Source organism: Anolis sagrei, chromosome 12 (genome assembly GCF_037176765.1).
Source record: "Anolis sagrei isolate rAnoSag1 chromosome 12, rAnoSag1.mat, whole genome shotgun sequence".
In the NCBI taxonomy this organism is placed as follows: Eukaryota; Metazoa; Chordata; class Lepidosauria; order Squamata; family Dactyloidae; genus Anolis; species Anolis sagrei.
The window spans coordinates 21,336,000-21,360,109 of NC_090032.1; the positions used below are offsets into that span (position 1 = coordinate 21,336,000).

General features: G+C 36.4%; 1 protein-coding gene across 1 annotated transcript; it reads right to left on the minus strand.

Annotated features, from left to right (window-relative positions):
* Positions 1-633: 633 nt before the first annotated feature.
* On the minus strand, positions 634-18,637 carry POLR3GL (RNA polymerase III subunit GL). Its single transcript, XM_067472562.1, has 8 exons — positions 18,432-18,637; positions 13,309-13,521; positions 10,478-10,607; positions 8,664-8,732; positions 3,418-3,474; positions 3,257-3,330; positions 1,334-1,450; positions 634-905 (listed from the first exon to the last, which is right to left on the minus strand). The coding sequence occupies exons 1-8, from the start codon at positions 18,621-18,623 to the stop codon at positions 819-821; spliced, it is 939 nt and encodes a 312-aa protein (XP_067328663.1). The 5' UTR covers positions 18,624-18,637; the 3' UTR covers positions 634-818.
* Between the last annotated feature and the right edge of the window lie 5,473 nt (positions 18,638-24,110).

Below are 24,110 nucleotides of genomic sequence, written 5' to 3' on the forward strand. Positions count from 1 at the left end.
TAATGAATCTCATTCTTCTGATAGTGAATAAAATAAGCACCTTGGGACCTGTTTCTTTGCAGATGACAAAGTGTTGTTATGCGTTGTTACTCTGCCTAACCTTGTTTGGATTTCCAGTATCCTGTTTTCCTGCCGTGCTTCTTCGGACCTTGGAACCTTCGTTCGTGAGAGTTACGCCTGGCTTCCTGACCTTGGAATTGATTGACGACGAGTTTGCCTATCGGACCTTGCTTCGTACCTTGTAATTCCTAGAGACTATTTTGTTTTGCATTTTGCTACACGTTTTTGTATCTCCTGTGTTCTTTTGGCTGCAATTCAAGCCTGCTAGATACCGGTTATCTACTGTTTACGTTCCTGTTTGAAAACACCGTTTGAACTGTTTGCACTGATGTTTAAGTGCCTTATTTAAGTTTGTTTTCCATTTAAAAGACTATTATTTGCATCTCAGTTGCTGTTTAAGACAATCTGTGTTCTGTGGGTCGCGACAAAGGTAATATATATAACTAGAATAATATCTTACAATCATTTCAATACAATAATGCAACTTAGGAAACGCTGCCATTCGTTCCATTTACTCTCTTTAGATATATATATTTTTTAATTTTATATTTTTTTCCCCAAAAATAAAAAAAGTTCCAAATATCTCTTTATTTACATCTGAAGTTGAGCAACAGCGCCACCTGGAGGCCACTGGGCCGAAAAGCACCACCTCATAATAATAGTAGCCTCAGAGGTATCAAACTGGGTTAACTCTGCAGTGCAGACATACCCAGAATACATATGTGTGCGTGTATCTCCCTCTCTCTCCCTCCAGGTCTTCAATACACGGCCTCGTCCATGTTGTCGTCGCTGTCGGCCCCGAAATCCTCCCCGTTGTCGAAATAAGACATGATGTAGTCCGTCTCCTGCAGGAAATCGAATTAACGAAAATTTTTAAAAATAATTAAATTATTAATTGGATAAGTAAATGATAGGGTTAATTAGATTTTAATTAATCAAATAATTAAATTATCGATTGGAAATTACTTACATGATGGCATCTAATTAAATTATTTAGATATTAATTACATTAAGTAATGGGATTCAATTAGTGTTTAATTAACAAAAACAATTAAATTATTGATTGGATATATTACTTAAACTAAATGATGGGATTTAATTAAATTACTTAGATATGAATTACATTTTTTTTTGTATTTTTAAAATTATTTTATCATGGCTCAATACATGTGAATTACATTAAACGATGAGAGTTAATTAGAATTTAATTAATAAAAATAATTAAATTATCAATTAGACGTTAATTAAACGAAAACAATGAAGGCCTGCGGACCTCCTCGAACTCCTCCTCGTCGTACTCCTCCTCGGCTTCCTCCTCCTTCCCTTCTTCGTTCCCTTCTTCCTCTCCTTCCTCTTCCGACGTCACTTCCTCCTCTTTCTTCTCCAAAGTCTACGCACAAACAATAATAACAATAATAATAATATAATTATATTTATATAATAAAATATTATAATTATTATAATATTATATTATTATTAATAATAATATAATTATATTTATATAATATTATAATTATTATAATATTATATTATTATTATTAATATAATAATAATAATAATATTAATAATAATATCATCCCAATATTAGGATATATTCAAGCTCTCTCTCTCTCTCTCTCTATATATATATATATATATATACACACACATACATACATACATACATACACACACACACACAATATTATCCCAATATACAATTATAAATACTATATATCCCAATATATGGATGTTATAGAGTCCAGTTATATTAATAGAATACAATATAATTCTTCTCTGAGCAGAATGAAATCTACTATATATATATGTACTACACAATCAAATATAATATACACATAAATAATATTGTGTAGTAATTATATATATATATATATATATAATTACTACACAATATTATACATATACACGTATATATATATAGTACTACGCAATATAATATAATATAATATACGTATATATTATATTGTATAGTAATTATATATATATAATTACTACACAATATAATATTGTGTGTGTATATAATATTCTCTCTGCAGACTAGACCCTACTATATATCATACATACACACACATACACACACACAGACAGATTGGGGCCTATATATCATAGATATTGTGTGAGTGTGTGTGTATATATATATATATAGAGAGAGAGAGAGAGAGAATATATATATGTGTATATATACACACACACACAAATACACCATACTATACACACACACACACACACTGGGGCCTATATATCATAGATATTGTGTGAGTGTGTGTGTATATATATATATATATAGAGAGAGAGAATATATATATGTGTATATACACACACACACACACAAAAACACCATACTATATACACACACACACACACACTGGGGCCTATATATCATAGATATTGTGTGTGTGTGTATATATATATATAGAGAGAGAGAATATATATATGTGTATATATACACACACACACAAATACACCATACTATATACACACACACAGACAGATTGGGGCCTATATATCATAGATATTGTGTGTGTGTGTCTGTGTGTGTGTTGTATGTGTGTGTATGTGTGTATATATATATATATAAAGAGAGAGAGAGAGTATATGTGTGTGTGTGTGTGTATATATATATATATACACGCACACATACACACACACATATATATACATACACACACACACACACAAATACACTATACTATATATACACACACACAGACTGGGGCCTATATATCATAGATATTGTGTGTGTGTATTGTATGTGTATATATATAGAGAGAGAGAGAGAGGGAGAATATATATATGTGTATGTATACACACACACACACACAAATACACTATACTATAGATACACACACACAGACTGGGGCCTATATATCATAGATATTGTGTGTGTGTATTGTATGTGTATATATATATATATATAGAGAGAGAATATATATATGTGTATGTATACACACACACACACACACAAATACACTATACTATACACACACACACCAACTGGGACCTATATATCATAGATATTGTATGTGTAGATAGATAGATAGATAGATAGATAGATAGATAGATAGATAGATAGAATGTATATGTGTGTATATACACACACATCATAACATTCTATACACTTTATATACTATAGATTAGATACAACAGATTCCAGTCATATACACTATACACACACATACTATGTCTCCCAGTATACCTCCAGTTTCTTGATGGTTTCCTCTTTGTCCGTCGGAAGCTGGGATTTACGTTTCGGGGCCAGAACCAATTCTCCTAAAACACACGAAATGAAATAACATGATTATATTTCAATATTACTAAATATGAATAAGATATCATAATTTTCCCGACGCGACTCACTTTGCTTCCGCAGCTTCCGCACCCGGATCTTCAATTCCTGGGGAAGCCGCTTCCAGTCTGCAGAAAGGAGAATATATTGTATTATGATACATGTGGATGTATGCCAGACTGTAGGATCTCTATAGCAATATTAAATAAGCACTCACAAGCCGGTTTTGCTTGGAAATGGATATATTGCTTGTATCTCTGCAGCAAAGAAAGACACGACTGACTTTTCCCCACCACCGCTTCCTTTTATACACTTTTCCTGCCCATCTCCCTCTCTTCTCAGTTTCCTTATTAGAGCTTGTGGCTTCACAAGTTCCAATACAAGGCTTCCAGCGCCCTCAAAATGGCTTCAAAATGTCACAGAGAGAAAATTGATTCAGTCAGGATGTCACGGAGGGAATTTGTGATGTCTTCATGCCTCAGAAATTGACTCCTGACAATATATTTGTCTCTATCTTTCTACCTATCTATTAGGCTTGGGCGGTTTCGTTCGTTAATTTCGTAATTCGTTATTAATTCGTATTTAACTTAGCCAGAGGCGGCCCTAGGTAATTTTCAACGGTAAGCAAACAGTATTTTGGCGCCGCCCCCCCCCCAACCAATAATTGATATATATTTTCTGTTTGTCGTGGGAGTTCTGTGTGCCATATTTGGCCCAATTCCATCATTGGTGGAGTTCAGAATGCTCTCTGATTGCAAGTGAACTATACATCCCAGTAACTACACTTGCCGCACTTGCTCCCTTGCCTGGCCCGCTTTGGGTCCGGAGGCGTGCCTGAAGACCCCGGCGTGTGCACCAAAAGTCACCTCTTCTCCTGACTTTCTCCTCAGCCATTGGGACCAAGAGAGAGAGAGAGAGAGAGAGAGGTGGAGATGTCCACCTTTCCTGAAGGTAGGCGCAAAAACAAAGGAGGGAGCGGAGGTGGGAGATACCTCCAGCTGGAGGCTCTCTCTCTCTCTCTCTCTCTCTCTCTCGGTCCCAATGGCTAAAGAGAAAGCCAGGAGAAGAGGCGACTTTTGGTGCGCACGCTGGGGTCTTCAGACACGCCTCCGGACCCAAAGCGGGCCAGACGTGGTGGCTCCACCCCTTGGCCCACCCACGGATTGGGGAGAGGAGAGGAGGCGGGTTGAGCGCCGGGGGATCGGGAAAGGGAGCCGGTCATGGGGAAGGGATCGAACACAGAGAACTATTGAACGCCGGCTCTGCTCGCGCACACGGTGGCCGGGTGGAGCAGGAACGAGAGGGGCTAGGCAAGGCTCAAGGGCCCAGCCCCTTTGGGAAGAGGATCGCCCGGCAGCGAGGCAAGAAAGCCGAGGCTCCCCACGGACTTCTAGGGCTGTTGTGAGCTGAGGGGCACTCCTCAAGTGGCGGTCGAGGGGCATTTACAGAGGCGCCTCTGCACCCCTGGCAAAAAAAAGAAATGTTCTGCGACTGCTTACTTCGCATAATGGACGAGCCGCCCCTGAACTTAGCTTACGATCCAATATTGAGCCATGCAGGAATAGTGTGAGGAGTAATCTAGATTCGAAACAATTTTTTCCAATTTGTTTCGTTATTATTTCGTAATCATTTCGAAATTATTTCGTCATTATTTTCGTATGCCTGGTGCAAGTTTTATAGTTGTTTGTTTTATCACACCAACAGTCAACAACAGAGGGAGAGGGAAGCTTCAGAAGTTCCCCCTGTCCCATTTGGAGGTTTTTTTAGCATATTGCGCAATCGCGTCCGCCATTAACGAATCGATTCGTAATTATACGAAATTTTGTAAATTTTGAAATTTTTAAAAGGAAAATTTCGGAATTCTTTAAAAAAACGAAACGCGATGGACCCCTAAAAACGAAACGAGTTTAGAAACAATTTTTTCCGTTGTTACCCAAGCCTACTATCTATATACGAGGGGTATTTTTTAAGTAAGGTCCGTTTGAACATAAGTACACAACGAAAGTTTATTTTTAAAAAAGTAAATTTATTTTTAGAAAGTACCTACTTCACTCTATTTTTCGACATAGTTGCCAAGTTTGTTCAAACCAATTTTAAAATACCCTCTTCATAAAAACTTGCCGCCTGCTCCGATAACCAAGAGTTCACTGCCGTTTTCACGTCGTCGTCATTGTAACGGTTGCCACTGAGCACAGTTTCCTAAACTTTAGATGTTCAGAAACACTGATCACGACACATCAGGAAATTCGTTTGAGAGTCCTGTTATTGTGAAGCGCCTGCTCTCACAAATCCTCGCTTCAAATTAAGCCACCAAATCATCTGTAATCAAAGACGGGCGACCGGAGCGGTCCTCATCATGGACGTTGTCACGGCCATCTTTGAATTGTCGTACCCACTTACGCACTTTGCTTTCACTCATAACGGTCTCACCGTCCACTTCCCAAATCTTGACATGCAAGTTGTTTATTACATTTTTATTTATGTAGATGTTCTATTAGTAGTAGTAGTAGTAGTAATTTATTGTTTAGCCTCTTAGACCATCTCACAATATGAAACAAAAAAAACCCCAAGGCTTGGTAAGACTTGATTGTATTCTATGTATAATGTTCTACTACATATTAATATTTTGTTATTGTTATATTATTATTACTATATTTATTACTAACCGTACCCTGCCACGTGTTGCTGTGGCCCAGTCTATGTGTTTTGTGTGTGTGTATCTATATATATAAATTTGTTAGGGGCATCCAACGAGGAAACAAAACTCAAAAACCCCCCAACGAAACTTAACCAAAATTCCCATGCTCATAACACAACCCACAAGGTACAAACATATCTACTCAAAATGAAAAACAACACAACAACACACTCACAAAACGGCAAAACAACAAAACTCAAAAATCCCCCAACAAAACTTAACCAAACTTCTCATGCGCATAACACAACCCACAAGGTACAAACATATCTACTCAAAATGAAAAACAACACAACAACACACTCACAAAACGGCAAAACAACAAAACTCAAAAATCCCCCAACGAAACTTAACCAAAATCCCCATGCCCATAACACAACCCACAAGGTACAAACATATCTACTCAAAATGAAAAACAACTCACTCCAAGCCCCGTCACGCCGCTTCCCGCACACACACACCCCCTGCCGCACACACACACACAACCCCACACTCCATCACTCCCCCCGCCGCCGCACGCACACACGCAACCCCTCTCCCCCGCCGCCGCACACACACACGCAACCCCACGCTCCATCACTCCCCCCGCCGCCGCACGCACACACGCAACCCCACTCCCCCCGCCGCCGCACACACACACGCAACCCCACGCTCCATCACTCCCCCCGCCGCCGCACACACACACGCAACCCCAGGCTCCATCACTCCCCCCGCCGCCGCACACACACACGCAACCCCACGCTCCATCACTCCCCCCGCCGCTGCACGCACACACGCAACCCCACGCTCCATCACTCCCCCCGCCACCGCACACACACACGCAACCCCATGCTCCATCACTCCCCTTCCCCAATCTTACCTCCTTTTACTTCACGCCACCTCCAAACCCCACCCCGCCCCTTCCCGCCCTGTCAAAATCTAGGAAAGACAGGAAGGAAGGAAAGAAGGAAGAAAGAGAAAGGGAGGTAAAGAAAAAGGGGGAAGGAAGGAAAGTTAGAGAAAGAAGGAAGAAGAAAAGGAAAGAAAAGAAAAGATGGAAGGAAAGAAAAGAGAGACAGCAGAAAAGAAAGAAAAAGGGGGAAGGAAGGAAAGAGATAGAGAAAGAAGAGGAGAAGGAAAGATGGGAAGGAAGGAAGGAAGGAAGGAGGGAAAGAAGGAGAAAAAGAGGGAAGATTGGCCACAGCAACATGTGGCGGGTAAAGGTTGTTATTTCTATGATTATGATGATGCTATGATTCTTCCTCTGAGACCCTTTTAGGGAGAATGGGAGAGGTGTCAGTTCCCAGAGGCAATGCATTGCATTATTGTTATTGTTATGATGGTGGTGAAATAAAAGGAAATAAAAAGCGAAAGAAGGAAGCAAACAGGGAGGGAAGAAAGGCAAAGGAAGAAAGGGGGAGGGAATGAAGGAAAGAGAGAAGGATGAAACCAAGTAGTGAAAGAAGGAAAGAGGGAGAGAAGGAAGAAAGGAGAGAAAGGGGGAGGAAAAGGGGGAAGGAATAGGTAGGGACCTCTCTTTCATAATAGTCCAGATATCTACCTCAACTTTGATAAGTTTTACTATAGGCCACAGCAACGCGTGGCAGGGCACAGCTAGTATTTGTATATATGTGGTTATGTGCATGTGTTGTAATGTGTTTTTTAATTTTTGGAGTCCCTTCCACTGTGTTTTTCATTGTTTTTATGAGTGATGGTCACTCGTTGGCCGGAGAGGTGTCTTGTGTCCAAATTTGTTGTCAATTCGCCCAGTGGTTTTTGCATTATGTCAACCCCACAAACGCACGTAACATTTTTATGTATATAGATTGTATACTTATTATTATGATTACTCTTTCTTACCGGGGTTCCATTCGAACATTATTATTATTATTATTATTATTATTATTATTATTATTATTAACTTTACTTATACTCCGCAAAATCTCCCAAAGGACTCGATGTGGCTTACAAAGGCCGAGACCGCCAAAGACAACAACATACAATACACAATAAAACTCATAAGCAAATAATAAAACATCAAGCAAAACAGTAAAACGATGACAACATTTTTACATATATATAGATTGTATACTTATTATTATTATTACTCTTTCTTACCGGGGTTCCATTCGAACATAATAATAATAATAATAATAATAATAATAATATTTATTTATACCCCGCAAAATCTCCCGAAGGACTCGATGCGGCTTACAAAGGCCAAGGCCGCCGACAACAACAACAACATACAATACACAATAAAACTCATAAGCAAATAATAAAAAAACAAGCGAAACAATAAAACAGTAAAACGATGACAACATTTTTATATATATAGATTGTATACTTATTATTAATATTATTATTACTCATTCTTACTGGGGTTCCATTCGAACATAATAATAATAATAATAATAATAATAATAATAATAATAATAATAATATTTATTTATACCCCGCAAAATCTCCCAAAGGACTCAATGCAGCTTACAAAGGCCGAGGCCGCCGACAACAACATACAATACACAATAAAACTCATAAGCAAATAATAAAAAAACAAGCAAAACAATAGAACAGTAAAACGATGACAACATTTTTATATATATAGATTGTATACTTATTATTATTATTACTCGTTCTTACCGGGGTTCCATTCGATGGCATTATCAACAGGGCCGGATATTTGGTATTTATCAGAATATCGTTCCACATCTAAAAATGCAATACAGAGGGGGAAATAGCGTCATTTGGGGTTTTATTATCTATCTGTACATACATGTGCAAAATATGTATGTATGTGGAGGAGGCGTCCACTTCCACAGACAGCCTCTGGCCTTCACAAACAAGTCACAGTTCCAAGAAGCCTCTATAGGAACTCCGAGTGCCGAGAAGGCACTCCCTCCACGCACATTGCAGGTTCGAGCGAGCGCCATGAACATGTGGCCCAGTGGTTCTCAACCTGGGGTCCCCAGATGTTTTTGGACTACAACTCCCAGAACTCCCAGCCAGTTTACCAGCTGTTAGGATTTCTGGGAGTTGAAGGCCAAAAATATCTGGGGACCCCAGGTTGAGAACCAACCCCTGCTAGTGTCCTCCCAAAGCACTACACTGCCCACCACCCAAGGAATGCTTTCTTTCGTTCGGGGAGAATTTCATCCTAGATTTGAGGTGTTTCCTCCACCACAGGCAGGCATCCCAGGGTTCCTTTCTCTTCCCATTGGTGTGGAAAGAGAAAGGGGGGGGGGTCACAGTGTTCTGGCTTGATGTAGGGTGAACGACAACTCCGATAATTGAGTCTCTCCCCCAAACCCCTCCAGTATGATCAGTGGGTGTGGGGGTGTCATGAAAATTCCATACCAGTGGAGAGAGAAAAGAACACTGGGGTGTCTGTTGCTGATCAATTCCTCTATTCGCGATGTGCCATAGAAAGGAATAGGAAAGGGTTATAGAAGAGGCAGTGGGCGGAGGTCAGGCAAATTCCACACCAGTGGAGAGAGAAAGGAACACTGGGGTGTCTGTTGCTGATCAATTATTCTGTTTGCTGTGTGCCATAGAAAACAATAGGAAAGGGTTATAGAAGAGGCAGTGGGCGGAGGTCATACAAATTCCACACCAGTGGAGAGAGAAAGGAACACTGGGGTGTCTGCTGTTGATCAATTCCTCTGTTTGCTATGTGCCATAGAAAAGAATAGGAAAGGGTTATGGAAGAGTCAGTGGGCGGGTGGGTGGTCATGCAAATTCCATACCAGTGGAGAGAGAAAGGAACACTGGGGTGTCTGTTGCTGATCAATTATTCTGTTTGCTCTGTGCCATAGAAAACAATAGGAAAGGGTTATGGAAGAGGCAGTGGGTGGGGGTCATTCAAATTCCACACCAGTGGAGAGACAAGGGAACACTGGGGTGTCTGTTGCTGATCAATTATTCTGTTTGCTCTGTGCCATAGAAAAGAATAGGAAAGGGTCATGGAAGAGGCAGTGGGGGGGTCCACGCAAATTCCACACCAGTGGAGAGAGAAAGGAACACTGGGATGTCTGTTGCTGATCAATTATTCTGTTTGCTGTGTGCCATAGAAAACAATAGGAAAGGATCACGGAAGAGGTAGTGGTGGGTGGGGGGGTCATGTAAATTCCACACCAGTAGAGAGAAAGGAACACTGGGATATCTGCTGCTGATCAATTCCTCTGTTTCCTGTGTGTCATAGAAAAGAATAGCAAAGGGTTAAGGGAGAGGCAGTGGGCAAGGTCCTGCAAATTCCACAGCAATGGAAAGAGTAAGGAACACTGGGGTGCCTGTGGTGCAGGAAACACATGCAATTTATATATTATTATATTTATATATAATTTAATTTGGGATGAAATTGTCCCCAAATGAAAGCCTTCCCTTGGGTGGCGAGCAGTATGGTGTGGGTGGAGGACATTATATATATATGACTGTATTTCCTAAAATGTGTGACTTACCTTTCTTTGGGGCGGAAGGTTTGATGAAATAAGGCAGGTTTTTGGTGGCTCCCCGGAGCTCCTGCTTCAAAGCCAACATATATTCGACTTCTTCTCCCGTCTGAAGAGGAAGCGGCTTGTATTCCAAGGGCTGAGAAAATCATAATCATAATCATAATAATCATATTCATAAATATTGTATAATGATATAAAATAACAACACAAAATAAATATATCATACTAGCTTGATAACCTGACGATATAATAATATTAAATAATATAGTAATAGAATAACAATAATATATATATATATATGTTATATATAATAATAAAATATTATATAATGATATTAAGTAATATAGCAATAGAATAACAATTATATATATATATATATATATATAATAAACTATTATATAATGATATAAAATAACAACACAAAATAAATATATCATACTCGCTTGATGACTTGACGATATAATACTATTAAATAATATAGTAATAGAATAACAATAATATATATATATATATGTTATATATAATAATAAAAAAATATTATATAACGATATTAAATAATATAGTAATAAAATAACAATTATATATATATATATAATATGTTATATATAATAATAATAAAATATTATATAATGATATAAAATAACAACACATAATAAATATATCATACTAGCTTGATGACCTGACGATATAATAGTATTAAATAATATAGTAATAGAATAATAATTATATATATATATATGTTATATATAATAATAATAAAATATTATATAATGATATTAAATAATATAGTAATAGAATAACAATAATATATATATATATAATAAAATATTATATAATGATATAAAATAACAACACAAAATAAATATATCATACTAGCTTGATGAGCTGACGATATAGTAATATTAAATAATATAGTAATAGAATAATAATTATATATATATGTTATATATAATAATAATAATAAAAATTATAATGTAGTAATAGAATAACAATAATATATATATATATATATATATATATAATATGTTATATATACTAATAATAAAATATTATATAATGATATAAAATAATTCTATGATATAAAATACTAGCTTGATGACCTGATGATATAATATTAAATAATATAGTAATAGAATAACTATATATATATATATATATATATATAATGTATGTTATATATAATAATAATAAAATATTATATAATGATATAAAATAACAACACAAAATAAACATATCATACTCGCTTGATGACCTGGCGATATAATAATATTAAATAATATAGTAATAGAATAACAATTATATATATATATAATATATGTTATATATAATAATAATAAAATATTATATAATATATAAAATAACACATAATAAATATATCATACTAGCTTGATGACTTGACGATATAATAATATTAAATAATATAGTAATAGAATAACAATATATATATATAATATGTTATATATAATAATAATAATAATAATAATTGAATAAGTAATAGAATAATAAATATATTATGTGTAATATATAATAATATAATAATAAATATATATTATAATAAAATATAATAATAAGTAATGGAATAAGTAATAGAATAATAAATATATTTATGTGTAATATGTAATAATAATATAATAAATATATATTATAATAAAATATTATTATTATAATAATTGAATAAGTAATAGAAGAATAAATATATTTCGTTTAATATATAATAATATAATAATAAATATATATTATAATAAAATATATTATAATAGAGTAATATAATAATAAATATATTACGTGTAATATGTAATAATATAATAATAAATATATATTATAATAAAATATAATAATAATAGAATAAGTAATAGAATAATAAATATATTACGTGCAATATATAATAATAAATAAAAATATATATTATAATAAAATTATTAATAATAATAATTGAATAAGTAATTGAATAATAAATATATTTCGTGCAATATATAATAATAAATAAATAAATAAATATATTATAATAAAATATAATAATATAATAATAATAATTGAATAAGTAATAGAATAATAAATATATTTCATGCAATAATATATATATTATAATAAAGTATTATAATAATAATGGAATAAGTAATAGAATAATAAATATATTACATATATGTGATATATTATATAATAATAAATATATATTATAATAAAATATTATAATAAGAAATAGAATAATATAATAAATAACAAAATAATAATAATAGTGTGTCAGTCCCAGTCCAAGTTGGGTTACAGACCTGTCTGTTGCATAAGGAATAGAATAATAAATATATTAAGTGTAATATATAATAATATAACGATAAATATATATTATAATAAAATATAATAAGTAATAGAATAATATAATAAATAATAAAATAATAATAATAGTGTGTCAGTCCCAGTCCAAGTCCTGTCTGCTCACTCTGTGGAACATTATTATTAATTTATATAATAATAATAATAATAATAATAGGTAATAGAATAAGTAATATAATAATATATTTACAATAATATAATAAATATATAGAATATATAATAATATGTAATATATAAGTAATAGAAGAAATAATATAATAATGTAATACTAATGTAATGATAAATATATCTTATATATAATAAAATGTAATATACAATAAGTAAGAATATGTAATATATAATAATAATAAGTAATAGAATAAATAATATAATAATGGTGTGCCAGTCCTGGTCCAGCATTGTTGTTATATATAATAATAATAATAATAATTAATAGAATAATAGAATAATAAATAAATATATAACAATAAGTAATAGAATAATAATAATAGAATAATAATACTTACTGGGAATAATGGGGAGGGCTGGAGGGTGGGTGGGGGGAGCGCCTCCCCCTTGCCAATGATGCCGATGGCCTCCACGCTAAAGGTCATGTGACCCCCTCGGCCACGCCCCCTCCCACCTCCGCCTCCGCCTCGGCCAGCCATCCCCTCCCTTTTGGGGGCGGGACCTCGGTCCCTTGTGGGCGGAGCTTCGGTCCGGGCAATGGAAAAGGCCCCCTGTAGGAAAAGAGAGGGAACAATCAATACAGATATCATTGAGTTTGGATTTAATTTATTTTGGATTTAATTCATTTTTAATACAGTTTGAACCAATTTAACGTATCAATAAATGCAAAAATGGCGAAGCAGCTGGCCTGGATGATCTCCGGATGCCCACCTCACCCTGCTTGGGTGGTGATGGCATGATCGTCAGCATAGGAAACCTGCTACAAAACAGGAGCTTCTTTGTTGAGTTCCAGGGCCAGAGAAGCAGATGGCGGAAACAGAAGAACGGCCTGCCTCAGGGAAGCGTGCTTGCTCCATCCATGTTCAACATCTACACAAATGACCAGCCACTACCAGAAGGGACAGAGAGCTTCATCTATGCTGACGATCGTGCCATCACCACTCAAGCAGGGAGCTTTGAGATGGTAGAACAGAAGCTCTCCGAAGCTCTAGGTGCTCTTACTGCCTATTACAGGGAAAACCAACTTGCACCATCCATGTTCAACATCTACACAAATGACCAGCCATTGCCAGAAGGGACAGAGAATTTCATCTACGCTGACGACAGTGCCATCAACGCGCAAGCAGAGAGCTTTGAAATGGCTGAACAGAAGCTCTACGAAGCTTTAGGTCAGTGTTTCTCAACCTTCCTAATGCCTCTTAATACAGTTCCTCAAGTTTAACATTTACACAAATGACCAGTCACTGCCAGAAGGGACAGAAAGTTTTATCTATGCTGACGATCGTGCCATCACCACTCAAGCATAGAGCTTGGAAATGGTTGAACAGAAGCTCTCCAAAGCTTCAGGTCAGTGTTTCTCAGCCTTCCTAATGCCTCTTCATACACTTTCTCATGTTCCACATTTACACAAATGACCAGTCACTGCCAGAAGGGACAGAAAGTTTCATCTATGCTGACGACAGTGCCATCAACGCTCAAGCAGGGAGCTTTGAAATGGCTGAACAGAAGCTCTCTGAAGCTCTAGGTGCTCTTACTGCCTACTACAGGGGAAACCAGGTTGCTCCATTCATGTTTAACATTGACACAAATGACCAGCCACTGCCAGAAGGGGCAGAGAGTTTCATCTATGCTGATGATCTGCCATCACCACTCAAGCATCGAGCTTTGTAATGGCTGAACAGAAGCTCTCCGAAGCTTTCGGTCAGTGTTTCTCAACCTTCCTAATGCCTCTTCATACAGTTCCTCATCTTTAACATTTACACAAATGATCAGCCATTGCCAGAAGGGACAGAGAGTTTTATCTATGCCGACGACAGTGCCATCACCACCCGAGTTTGCTGTAGTGTGTTGTTCCCAAAGTACATTCGGAAATCTTTCGCTGTGGATATGGGACTTGTATGGTAGAATACTTTGAGAACCATAACACGCAGCCCTTCCCCTGAGAAAAATGTATAATATCACAAAGGATGATCACCTTGCCTGCTTCATAGGAAACCTGCTACCGAAAAGGAGCTTTTTTGTTGAGTTCCAGGGCCAGAGAAACAGATGGCAGAAACAGAAGAACGGCCTGCCTCAGGGGAGCGTGCTTGCTCCACTCATTTACACAAATGACCAGTCACTACCAGAAAGGACAGAAAGTTTTAATATACGCTGACGATCTAGCCATCACTACCCAAGCAGGGAGCTTGGAAATGGTTGAACAGAACCTCTCCAAAGCTTTAGGTCAGTGTTTCTCAATCTTCCTAATGCCTCTTAATACAGTTCCCCATGTTCCACATTAACACAAATGACCAGCCACTGCAAGAAGAGACAGGAAGTTTCATCTATGCTGACGATAGTGCCATCACCGCCCAACCAGGGAGCTTTGAAATGGTGGAACAGAAGCTCTCCAAAGCTTTAGGTGGCCTTGCTGGCCTATTCCAGTGAAAACCAGATCCCTATTCCATCTAAAACGCAGATAGGTTCATTTCACCGTAAGAATAGACAAGCATCTCGAGCTCTGAGGATGGCCTGGAAAGGAATCCCACTGGAGCATTGCAGCACACCCAAATATCTAGGAGTCACCCTGGATCATGCTCTGACTTATTTTATTTATTTATTTACAGTACTTATATACCACCCTTCTCACCCCGAAAAGGACTCAGAGCGGCTTACAAAATATATATACATACAATATATTATATTATTAGCATAGTAAGGTAAAGGTAAAGGTAGTCCCCTGACATTAAGTCCAGTCATGTCTGACTCTAGGAGTTAGTGCTCATCTCCATTTCTAAGCCGAGGAGCCGGCGTTGTCCATAGACACCTCCAAGGTCATGTGGCCAGCATGACCACATGGAGCGCCGTTACCTTCCCGCCAGAGCAGTACCTATTGATCTACTCACATCTGCATGTTTTCGAACTGCTAGGTTGGCAGGAGCTAGGGCTGACAGGGGAAGCTCACGGCGCTCCCCGGAATCGAACCTGTGACCTTTCGGTCAACAAGCTCAGAAGCTCAGCAGTTTAACCCACTGTGCCACCGGGGGGCCTTATAAACATAATAATAATAATAATAATAATAATAACATGATGTCTGGATGTCATCGGGGTTTGTGAAAATATTATATACATAATAATAATAATAATAATAATGAAATTACATATTTAAATTAAATTCAGACTGCATTAATTTATATAATAATAATAATAATAATAATAGGTAATAGAATAAGTAATATAATAATATATTTACAATAATATAATAAATATATAGAATATATAATAATATGTAATATATAAGTAATAGAAGAAATAATATAATAATGTAATACTAATGTAATGATAAATATATCTAATATATAATAGAAATTGCAAACGCATTTCATTGAATGCATTTTTAATATTTGAGTAATATAGCAAAGTAATATTATTTACCCTTTAATTTAAACATTTAACTCCTTAATATTTAGGAAACATTGCAAAATAGAACTTCATTATTTAATTTAACATTTAATTCCATGCATTTAAAACTAATAATAATAATATTGCAAAAATAAGGTCGGTTTGATTTCCTTTGCAGCAAAAAGAAAACTCACGTTACCTAAATATTATGAATAATCAAATATTTTTTGCAATGTGTTGTCGAAGGCTTTCAAATCAAACCGATCTTATTTTTTGCAATATTTCCTAAATATTATGAATAATCAAATATTTTTTGCAATATTTCCTAAATATTATGAATAATTAAATATTTTTTGCAATGTTTCCTAAATATTATTAATAATTTAACTCCTTAATACTTAGGAAACATTGCAAAATAAAACTTCATTATTTAATTTAACATTTAATTACTCAAATATTTCAGAATGCATTAAAATCAATTGCAAATGCATTTAATTGAATGCATTTTTAATATTTGAATAATATAATTTTATAATATAATTTATATATAATATATATAATGTATTGTCGAAGGCTTTCATGGCTGGAATCACTAGGTTCTTGTGGGTTTTTTTCGGGCTATAGGGCCATGTTCTAGAGGCATTTCTCCTGACGTTTCGCCTGCATCTATGGCAAGCATCCTCAGAGGTAGTGAGGTCTGTTGGAAGTAGGAAAAATGGGTTTATATATATCTGTGGAATGGCTGGGGTGGGGCAAGGAGCTCTTCCCTGCTGCAGTTAGGTGTGAATGTTTAGCTGATCACCTTCATTAGCATTTGAAGGCCTGCCTGAGCCTGGGAAAATCTCTTGGTGGGAGGTGTTAATCTGTGCCTGGTTTTTTTCCTCTCTGTTGTTTAGCTGTTATAATTTTAGAGTTTTTTAATACTGGTAGCCAGATTTTGTTCATTTTCATGGTCTCTTCCTTTCTGTTGAAATTGTCCACATGCTTGTGGATTTCAATGGCTTCTCTGTGTAGTCTGACATGGTGGTTGTGAGAGTGGTCCAGCATTTCTGTGTTCTCCAATAATCTGCTGTGTCCAGGCTGGTTCATCAGGTGCTCTGCTATGGCTGACTTCTCTGGTTGAAGGAGTCTGCAGTGCCTTCCATGTTCCTTGATGCGTGTCTGGGCAATGCTGCGTTTGGGGGTCCCTCTGGAGACTTCTTGTCCACAGCTGCATGGGATACAATGGTAGACTCCTGCAGAGGTGAGAGGATCCCTCTTGTCCTTTGCTGAACGTAGCATTTGTTGGATTTTCTTGGTGGGTTTGTAGATTGTTTGTATGTTGTGTTTCCTCATCAGCTTCCCTCTGCGGTCAGTGGTTCCCTTGATGTCTGGCAGGAACACTTTTCCTCTGGGTGGATCTTGGTCTTGACTCTCGTGGCTTCTTCTCAGTGGTCTTGCAGCTCTTCTGATGTCTGAGGTGGCGTCTCCATTGGCCTGGAGAGCCCAGTTGAGGTGGTTCAGTCCATCTTGGAGGAGGTGGGCTTCGCAGATTCTTTTTGCACGGTCTGCCAAGGCTTTCATGGTGCTTCTTTTTTGACTTGGGTGATGGTTGGAGTTTTGATGTAGATATCTATCTGTGTGTGTGGGTTTTCTGTAGACGGTGTCACACCTAGCTCTAGCAAGGAAGAGCTCCTTGCCCCACCCCAGCCATTCCACAGATATATAAACCCATTGTCCTAATTCCAACAGACCTCACACCTCTGAGGATGCTTGCCATAGATGCAGGCGAAACGTCAGGAGAAATGCCTCTAGGACATGGCCCTATAGCCCGAAAAAAACCCACAAGAACCTAATATATATAATATTATTTAATATTATTTATCATTTATTATTTAATATTATTTATCATTTATTATTTAATATTATTTATCCTTTAATTTAAATATTTAACTCCTTAATATTTAGGAAAACATTGCAAAATAAGACTTCATTATTTAATTCAACATTTATTTCCCATGCATTTAACAATAATAATAATAATAATAATAATGCAAAAATAAGGTCGGTTTGCTTTCCTTTGCAGCAAAAGAAAACTCACGTGACCCGGAAGGAGCGGCTGAAGAGGCTTGCCCGGGGAACGTTCGAAATGGGCGGGGACTTCTTTCCAGGCGGCCAATGGGAGCGGAGATCCAGGGAAGGGGCGTGGCCGGGGCTTTCTCTTGTGAATGAAGAGTGGGCGGGGCTTCGGCCTGCCTTTGCCAGCAGTGGGAAGAGGCCTCTTTCCACGCATGCGCAGAATTGATTCCTGGGTTTCTCTTTGTAATAAGTCACTTTGTTTCCTATTTATATTTTTAAATGATATACTATAAATAAACAAATAATATCTGTTCAAATAAATAAAAATAATAGATAATAATCTATCCCTAATCATAATAATATATTAATAATAATATATTATTAATAATATATAATAATATATTATATTATTATATATTATATTATTAGAATACTTAATAATATATTATATTATTATATATTATATTATTAGAATACTTAATAATAGATCATAATAATTTATTATTATATATTAACAAATAATATCCAAATAAATAAAATAATAGATCATAATAATGTATCCCAAATCATAATAATATACTATTGATAATATATAATATTATTGATAATATATGATAATATATTATAATAATATATTATTATAATACATAATAATATATAATAATTATTATTACATATTATTATATATTATAATAATATATTATTATATATTAATAATACTAATATATTGCAATAATTACAATATATTTAAAACCAAAATAATTGAATATAAAATGTTAAAAATCTGCCCCAAATACTAATAATAATGAATATATTAATCATAGAATCCTAGAATCAAAGAGTTGGAAGAGACCTCCTGGGCCATCCAGTCCAACCCCATTCTGCCAAGAAGCAGGAATATTGCATTCAAATCACCCCTGACAGATGGCCATCCAGCCTCTGCTTAAAAGCTTCCAAAGAAGGAGCCTCCACCACACTCCGGGGCAGAGAGTTCCACTGCTGAACGGCTCTCACAGTCAGGAAGTTCTTCCTCATGTTCAGATGGAATCTCCTCTCTTGTAGTTTGAAGCCATTGTTCCATTGCGTCCTAGTCTCCAGGGAAGCAGAAAACAAGCTTGCTCCCTCCTCCCTGTGGCTTCCTCTCACATATTTATACATGGCTCTCATCATCTCTCCTCTCAGCCTTCTCTTCTTCAGGCTAAACATGCCCAGCTCCTTAAGCCGCTCCTCATAGGGCTTGTTCTCCAGACCCTTGATCATTTTAGTCGCTCTTCTCTGGACACATTCCAGCTTGTCAATATCTCTCTTGAATTGTGGTGCCCAGAATTGGACACAATATTCCAGATGTGGTCTAACCAAAGCAGAATAGAGGGGTAGCATTACTTCCTTAGATCTAGACACTATGCTCCTATTGATGCAGGCCAAAATCCCATTGGCTTTTTTTGCCGCCACATCACATTCCTGGCTCATGTTTAACTTGTTGTCCACGAGGACTCCAAGATCTTTTTCACACGTACTGCTCTCGAGCCAGGACTCATTGTCCCCCATTCTGTATCTTTGCATTTCGTTTTTTCTGCCAAAGTGGAGTATCTTGCATTTGTCGCTGTTGAACTTCATTTTGTTAGTTTTGGCCATTCATCTCTCTAATCTGTCAAGATCGTTTTGAATCCTGCTCCTGTCCTCTGGACTATTGGCTCTCCCTCCCAATTTCGTGTCGTCTACAAACTTGATGATCCTGCCTTCTAGCCCTTCATCTAAGTCATGAATGAAGATCCTGAGCAGGACCGGGCCCAGGACGGAACCCTGCGGCACTCCACTTGTCACTTCTTTCCAAGATGAAGAGGAAGCATTAGTGAGCACTCTCTGTGTTCGTCCACTTAACCAATTACTGATCCACCTCACCGTAGTTTTGCCTAGCTCACATTGGACTAGTTTCCTTGCCAGAAGGTAATACAGTAATAATAATAATAGAGTTCGCCTGTGACACCCGTTGGAATTGGTAGAAAATAATAATAATAATAATAATAATAATAATAATAATAATAATAATACATGGGGAGTGTGTCCCTGTTGGTTCTGCTGGACCTCTCAGCGGCCGTCAATCGTGGTATCCTTCTGGGACGCCTCAAGGAGATGGGTCTTGGAGGGACTGTTCTTCAGTGGCTCCGGTCCTTCCTCGAGGGTCGATCTCAGAAGGTGTTATTGGGGGACACCTGTTCAACCCCACAACCATTGTCTTGTGGGGTTCCTCAGGGTTCAATACTGTCTCCCATGTTGTTTAACATCTACATGAAGTTGGGGGAGATCATCTGGAGTTTCGGGGTGTGGTGTCATCTGTATGCGGATGATGTCCAATTCTGTCACTCCTTCCCACCTGCTACTAAGGAGGCTGTCCAGGTCCTGAACTGGTGCTTGGCCGCTGTGACGGTCTGGATAAGAGCGAACAAGTTGAAACTGGATCCAGACAAGACAGAGGTCCTCCTGGTCAGTTGCAAGGGCGAACAGGGCATTCCTAGAGAGGTCATAAGTGTATAGAGCAAATGGACGCAGCGTCATGGAAAGCTAGAGGTGTGGACTAGTACTGATAACAGCAGTTCGTGTGTTCGCAAAAGAGGTGTGGACTAGTACTGATAACAGCAGTTCGTGTGCTCACAATGTTACGATCGGATGGTGAGAAGCAAGTTTTACGATGTGCTGACTGTTAAGTAGCTTCTAATGTATACAGCTGTAAAAATAAAGTAGTTTATAGCCTAAGGTGGCCGTGATTGATCGTGTTCCTGCCTTCCTGTGCGCCCGATTTCACTGACAGACTTGGGGGGGGGGGGTGATCCTGGACTCATCGCTGAGCCTGGAACCCCAAGTTTCGGCAGTGCCTGGGAGAGCATTCGCACAATTAAAACTTGCAACCGTACCTTGGGTAGTCTGACTTGGCCACAGTAGTCCGCACTCTGGTTACATCCCGTTTAGACTACTGCAACACGCTCTACATGGGGCTGCCTTTGAAGACTGTTCGGAAGCTCCAAATGGGCCAACGGGCGTCAACCAGGTTACAACCAGGAGCAGCACTCAGGGAACACACAACCTCTCTGTTGCACAAGCTCCACTGGCTGCTGGTGTGTTACTGGGCACAATTCAAAGTGCTGGCTTTAGATACACACACATACACATCTGCCTTATTATTATTATTATTTGAAACACAACAAGATGAGTCGACAGCAGACACTCTGCTGGCTGTTGAATTGGATCCCACGTCGGACACTTCCCAATTATTATTATTATTATTGAACTGAGTATTGGGATATTATTATGGGATGTTTCCTCCCATTGCAAAGCCTGATTTATTCCCTTCATCTTGCAATACACACACACAAACACACACACACACATCTGCCTTATTATTATTATTATTATTATTATTATTATTATTATTATTCTGAGTATTGGGATATTATTATTATGGGATGTTTCCTCCCATTGCAAAGCCTGATTTATTCCCTTTATCTTGCAATATATATATACACACACACAAATACATACACACATACACATCTGCCTTATTATTATTATTATTATTATTATTATTATTATTATTATTATTGAACTGAGTATTGGGATATTATTATGGGATGTTTCCTCCCATTGCAAAACCTGATTTATTCCCTTCTTCTTGCAATATATATATATATATATATATATATATATACATACACACACACATACACACTTGCCTTATTATTATTATTATTATTATTATTATTATTGAACTGAATATTGGGATATTATTATGGGATGTTTCCTCCCATTGCAAAGCCTGATTTATTCCCTTCATCTTGCAATACACACACACAAACACACACACACACACACACACACACATCTGCCTTATTATTATTATTATTATTATTATTATTATTATTATTATTCTGAGTATTGGGATATTATTATTATGGGATGTTTCCTCCCATTGCAAAGCCTGATTTATTCCCTTTATCTTGCAATATATATATACACACACACAAATACATACACACATACACATCTGCCTTATTATTATTATTATTATTATTATTATTATTATTATTGAACTGAGTATTGGGATATTATTATGGGATGTTTCCTCCCATTGCAAAACCTGATTTATTCCCTTCTTCTTGCAATATATATATATATATATATATATATATATATATATATACATACACACACACATACACACTTGCCTTATTATTATTATTATTATTATTATTATTATTATTGAACTGAATATTGGGATATTATTATGGGATGTTTCCTCCCATTGCAAAGCCTGATTTATTCCCTTCTTCTTGCAATACACACACACACACACACACACACACACACATACACACCTGCCTTATTATTATTATTATTATTATTATTACTGAACTGAGTATTGGGATATTATTTTGGGATGTTTCCTCCCATTGCAAAGCCTGGTTTATTCCCTTCATCTTGCAATATATATAGACATACACACATACACACACACACACAAATCTTGCATCTTGGGAAGTGTATTAGTAGTAACATTAAATTGGATGTAAAAAAAATAATTTAATAAAATAATAAAATATTATTATTTAATAGTTCGTATCATTTAAAAAAAAACCTGAAAATAATACACATTTAATAATAATAATAATAATAATAATAATAATAATAATAATACAGTTAAACCCTCCATCTTGGGAAGTGTATTAGTAGTAACATTAAATTGGATGTAAAAAAAATAATTCAATAAAATAATAAAATATTATTATTTAATAGTTCGTATCATTTTAAAAAAACCTGAAAATAATACACATTTAATAATAATAATAATAATAATAATAATACAGTTAAACCCTCCAAATTTTTAAAAAAATCTATCCTCACAATATATATATATATATATATATATATATATATATATATCTGGCCAATGTCTATTTAAAGAGATGCTGCAGCATCCTTTCCTTTGTGGTACCCGGGCGGTTGCCATGGCAACTTGGAGGTGAGAAGATGATGCGGGAGGAGGAGGAAGAGCAGCAGCAGCGCAGGCGTGCCATTCGCCCCCGCTATTCTCATCGTTAATTATGGAGATGCATTTAATTGGGGGTCTCGATGGATGGCACCGTGGGGGGGAAAGGGAACCCCAAAGGTCATCCATTCTGACCCCAGGTCTTGCACTAAAGGAAAAACGCCATCCAAAACCCTCCCGAGAGATGTCCATCCAGCCTCTGCATAAGAACAACAACAACAATAATAATTCTAGAGTTTCGAGGGGCATCAGATAATAATTATTAATAATAATAATAATAATAGAGTTGGGAGGTTCATCATATAATAATAATAATATTGTTGGGAGGAACATAATAATAATAATAAGAATTGGAAAGGATTCCAAAGGCCATCAAATAATAATGATGATAACAATAATAATAAATCATTTGACTCACTGCCACATTGTTGGATTATCAAATGTCTAGATGTCATCGGGGTTTGTGAAAATATTAGAACAAGCCAGTCAAGGTGGTCCCAGTGGTGATTGGCTCACTGGGTGCAGTGCCTAAAGACCTTGGCCTGCACTTAAACACAATCGATCCAATACAACAGCCAGCAGAGTGACCTTGTTTGCTGTGGACTCATCTTGTTGTGTTTCTAATAATAATAATAATAATAATAATAATAATAATAATAA

What these genes read in the sequence shown, in the direction of transcription:
- POLR3GL (XM_067472562.1), bottom strand. Translation starts at nt 18,623, where the DNA reads ATGCGTGGAAAGAGGCCTCTTCCCACTGCTGGCAAAGGCAGGCCGAAG. An exon ending in GCGGAAGCTGCGGAAGCAAA is followed by an intron (nt 3,331 to 3,417) that starts GTGAGTCGCGTC and finishes CGTGTGTTTTAG; the next exon opens with GAGAATTGGTTCTGGCCCCG. An exon ending in ACGAGGAGGAGTTCGAGGAG is followed by an intron (nt 906 to 1,333) that starts GTCCGCAGGCCT and finishes GATTTCCTGCAG; the next exon opens with GAGACGGACTACATCATGTC.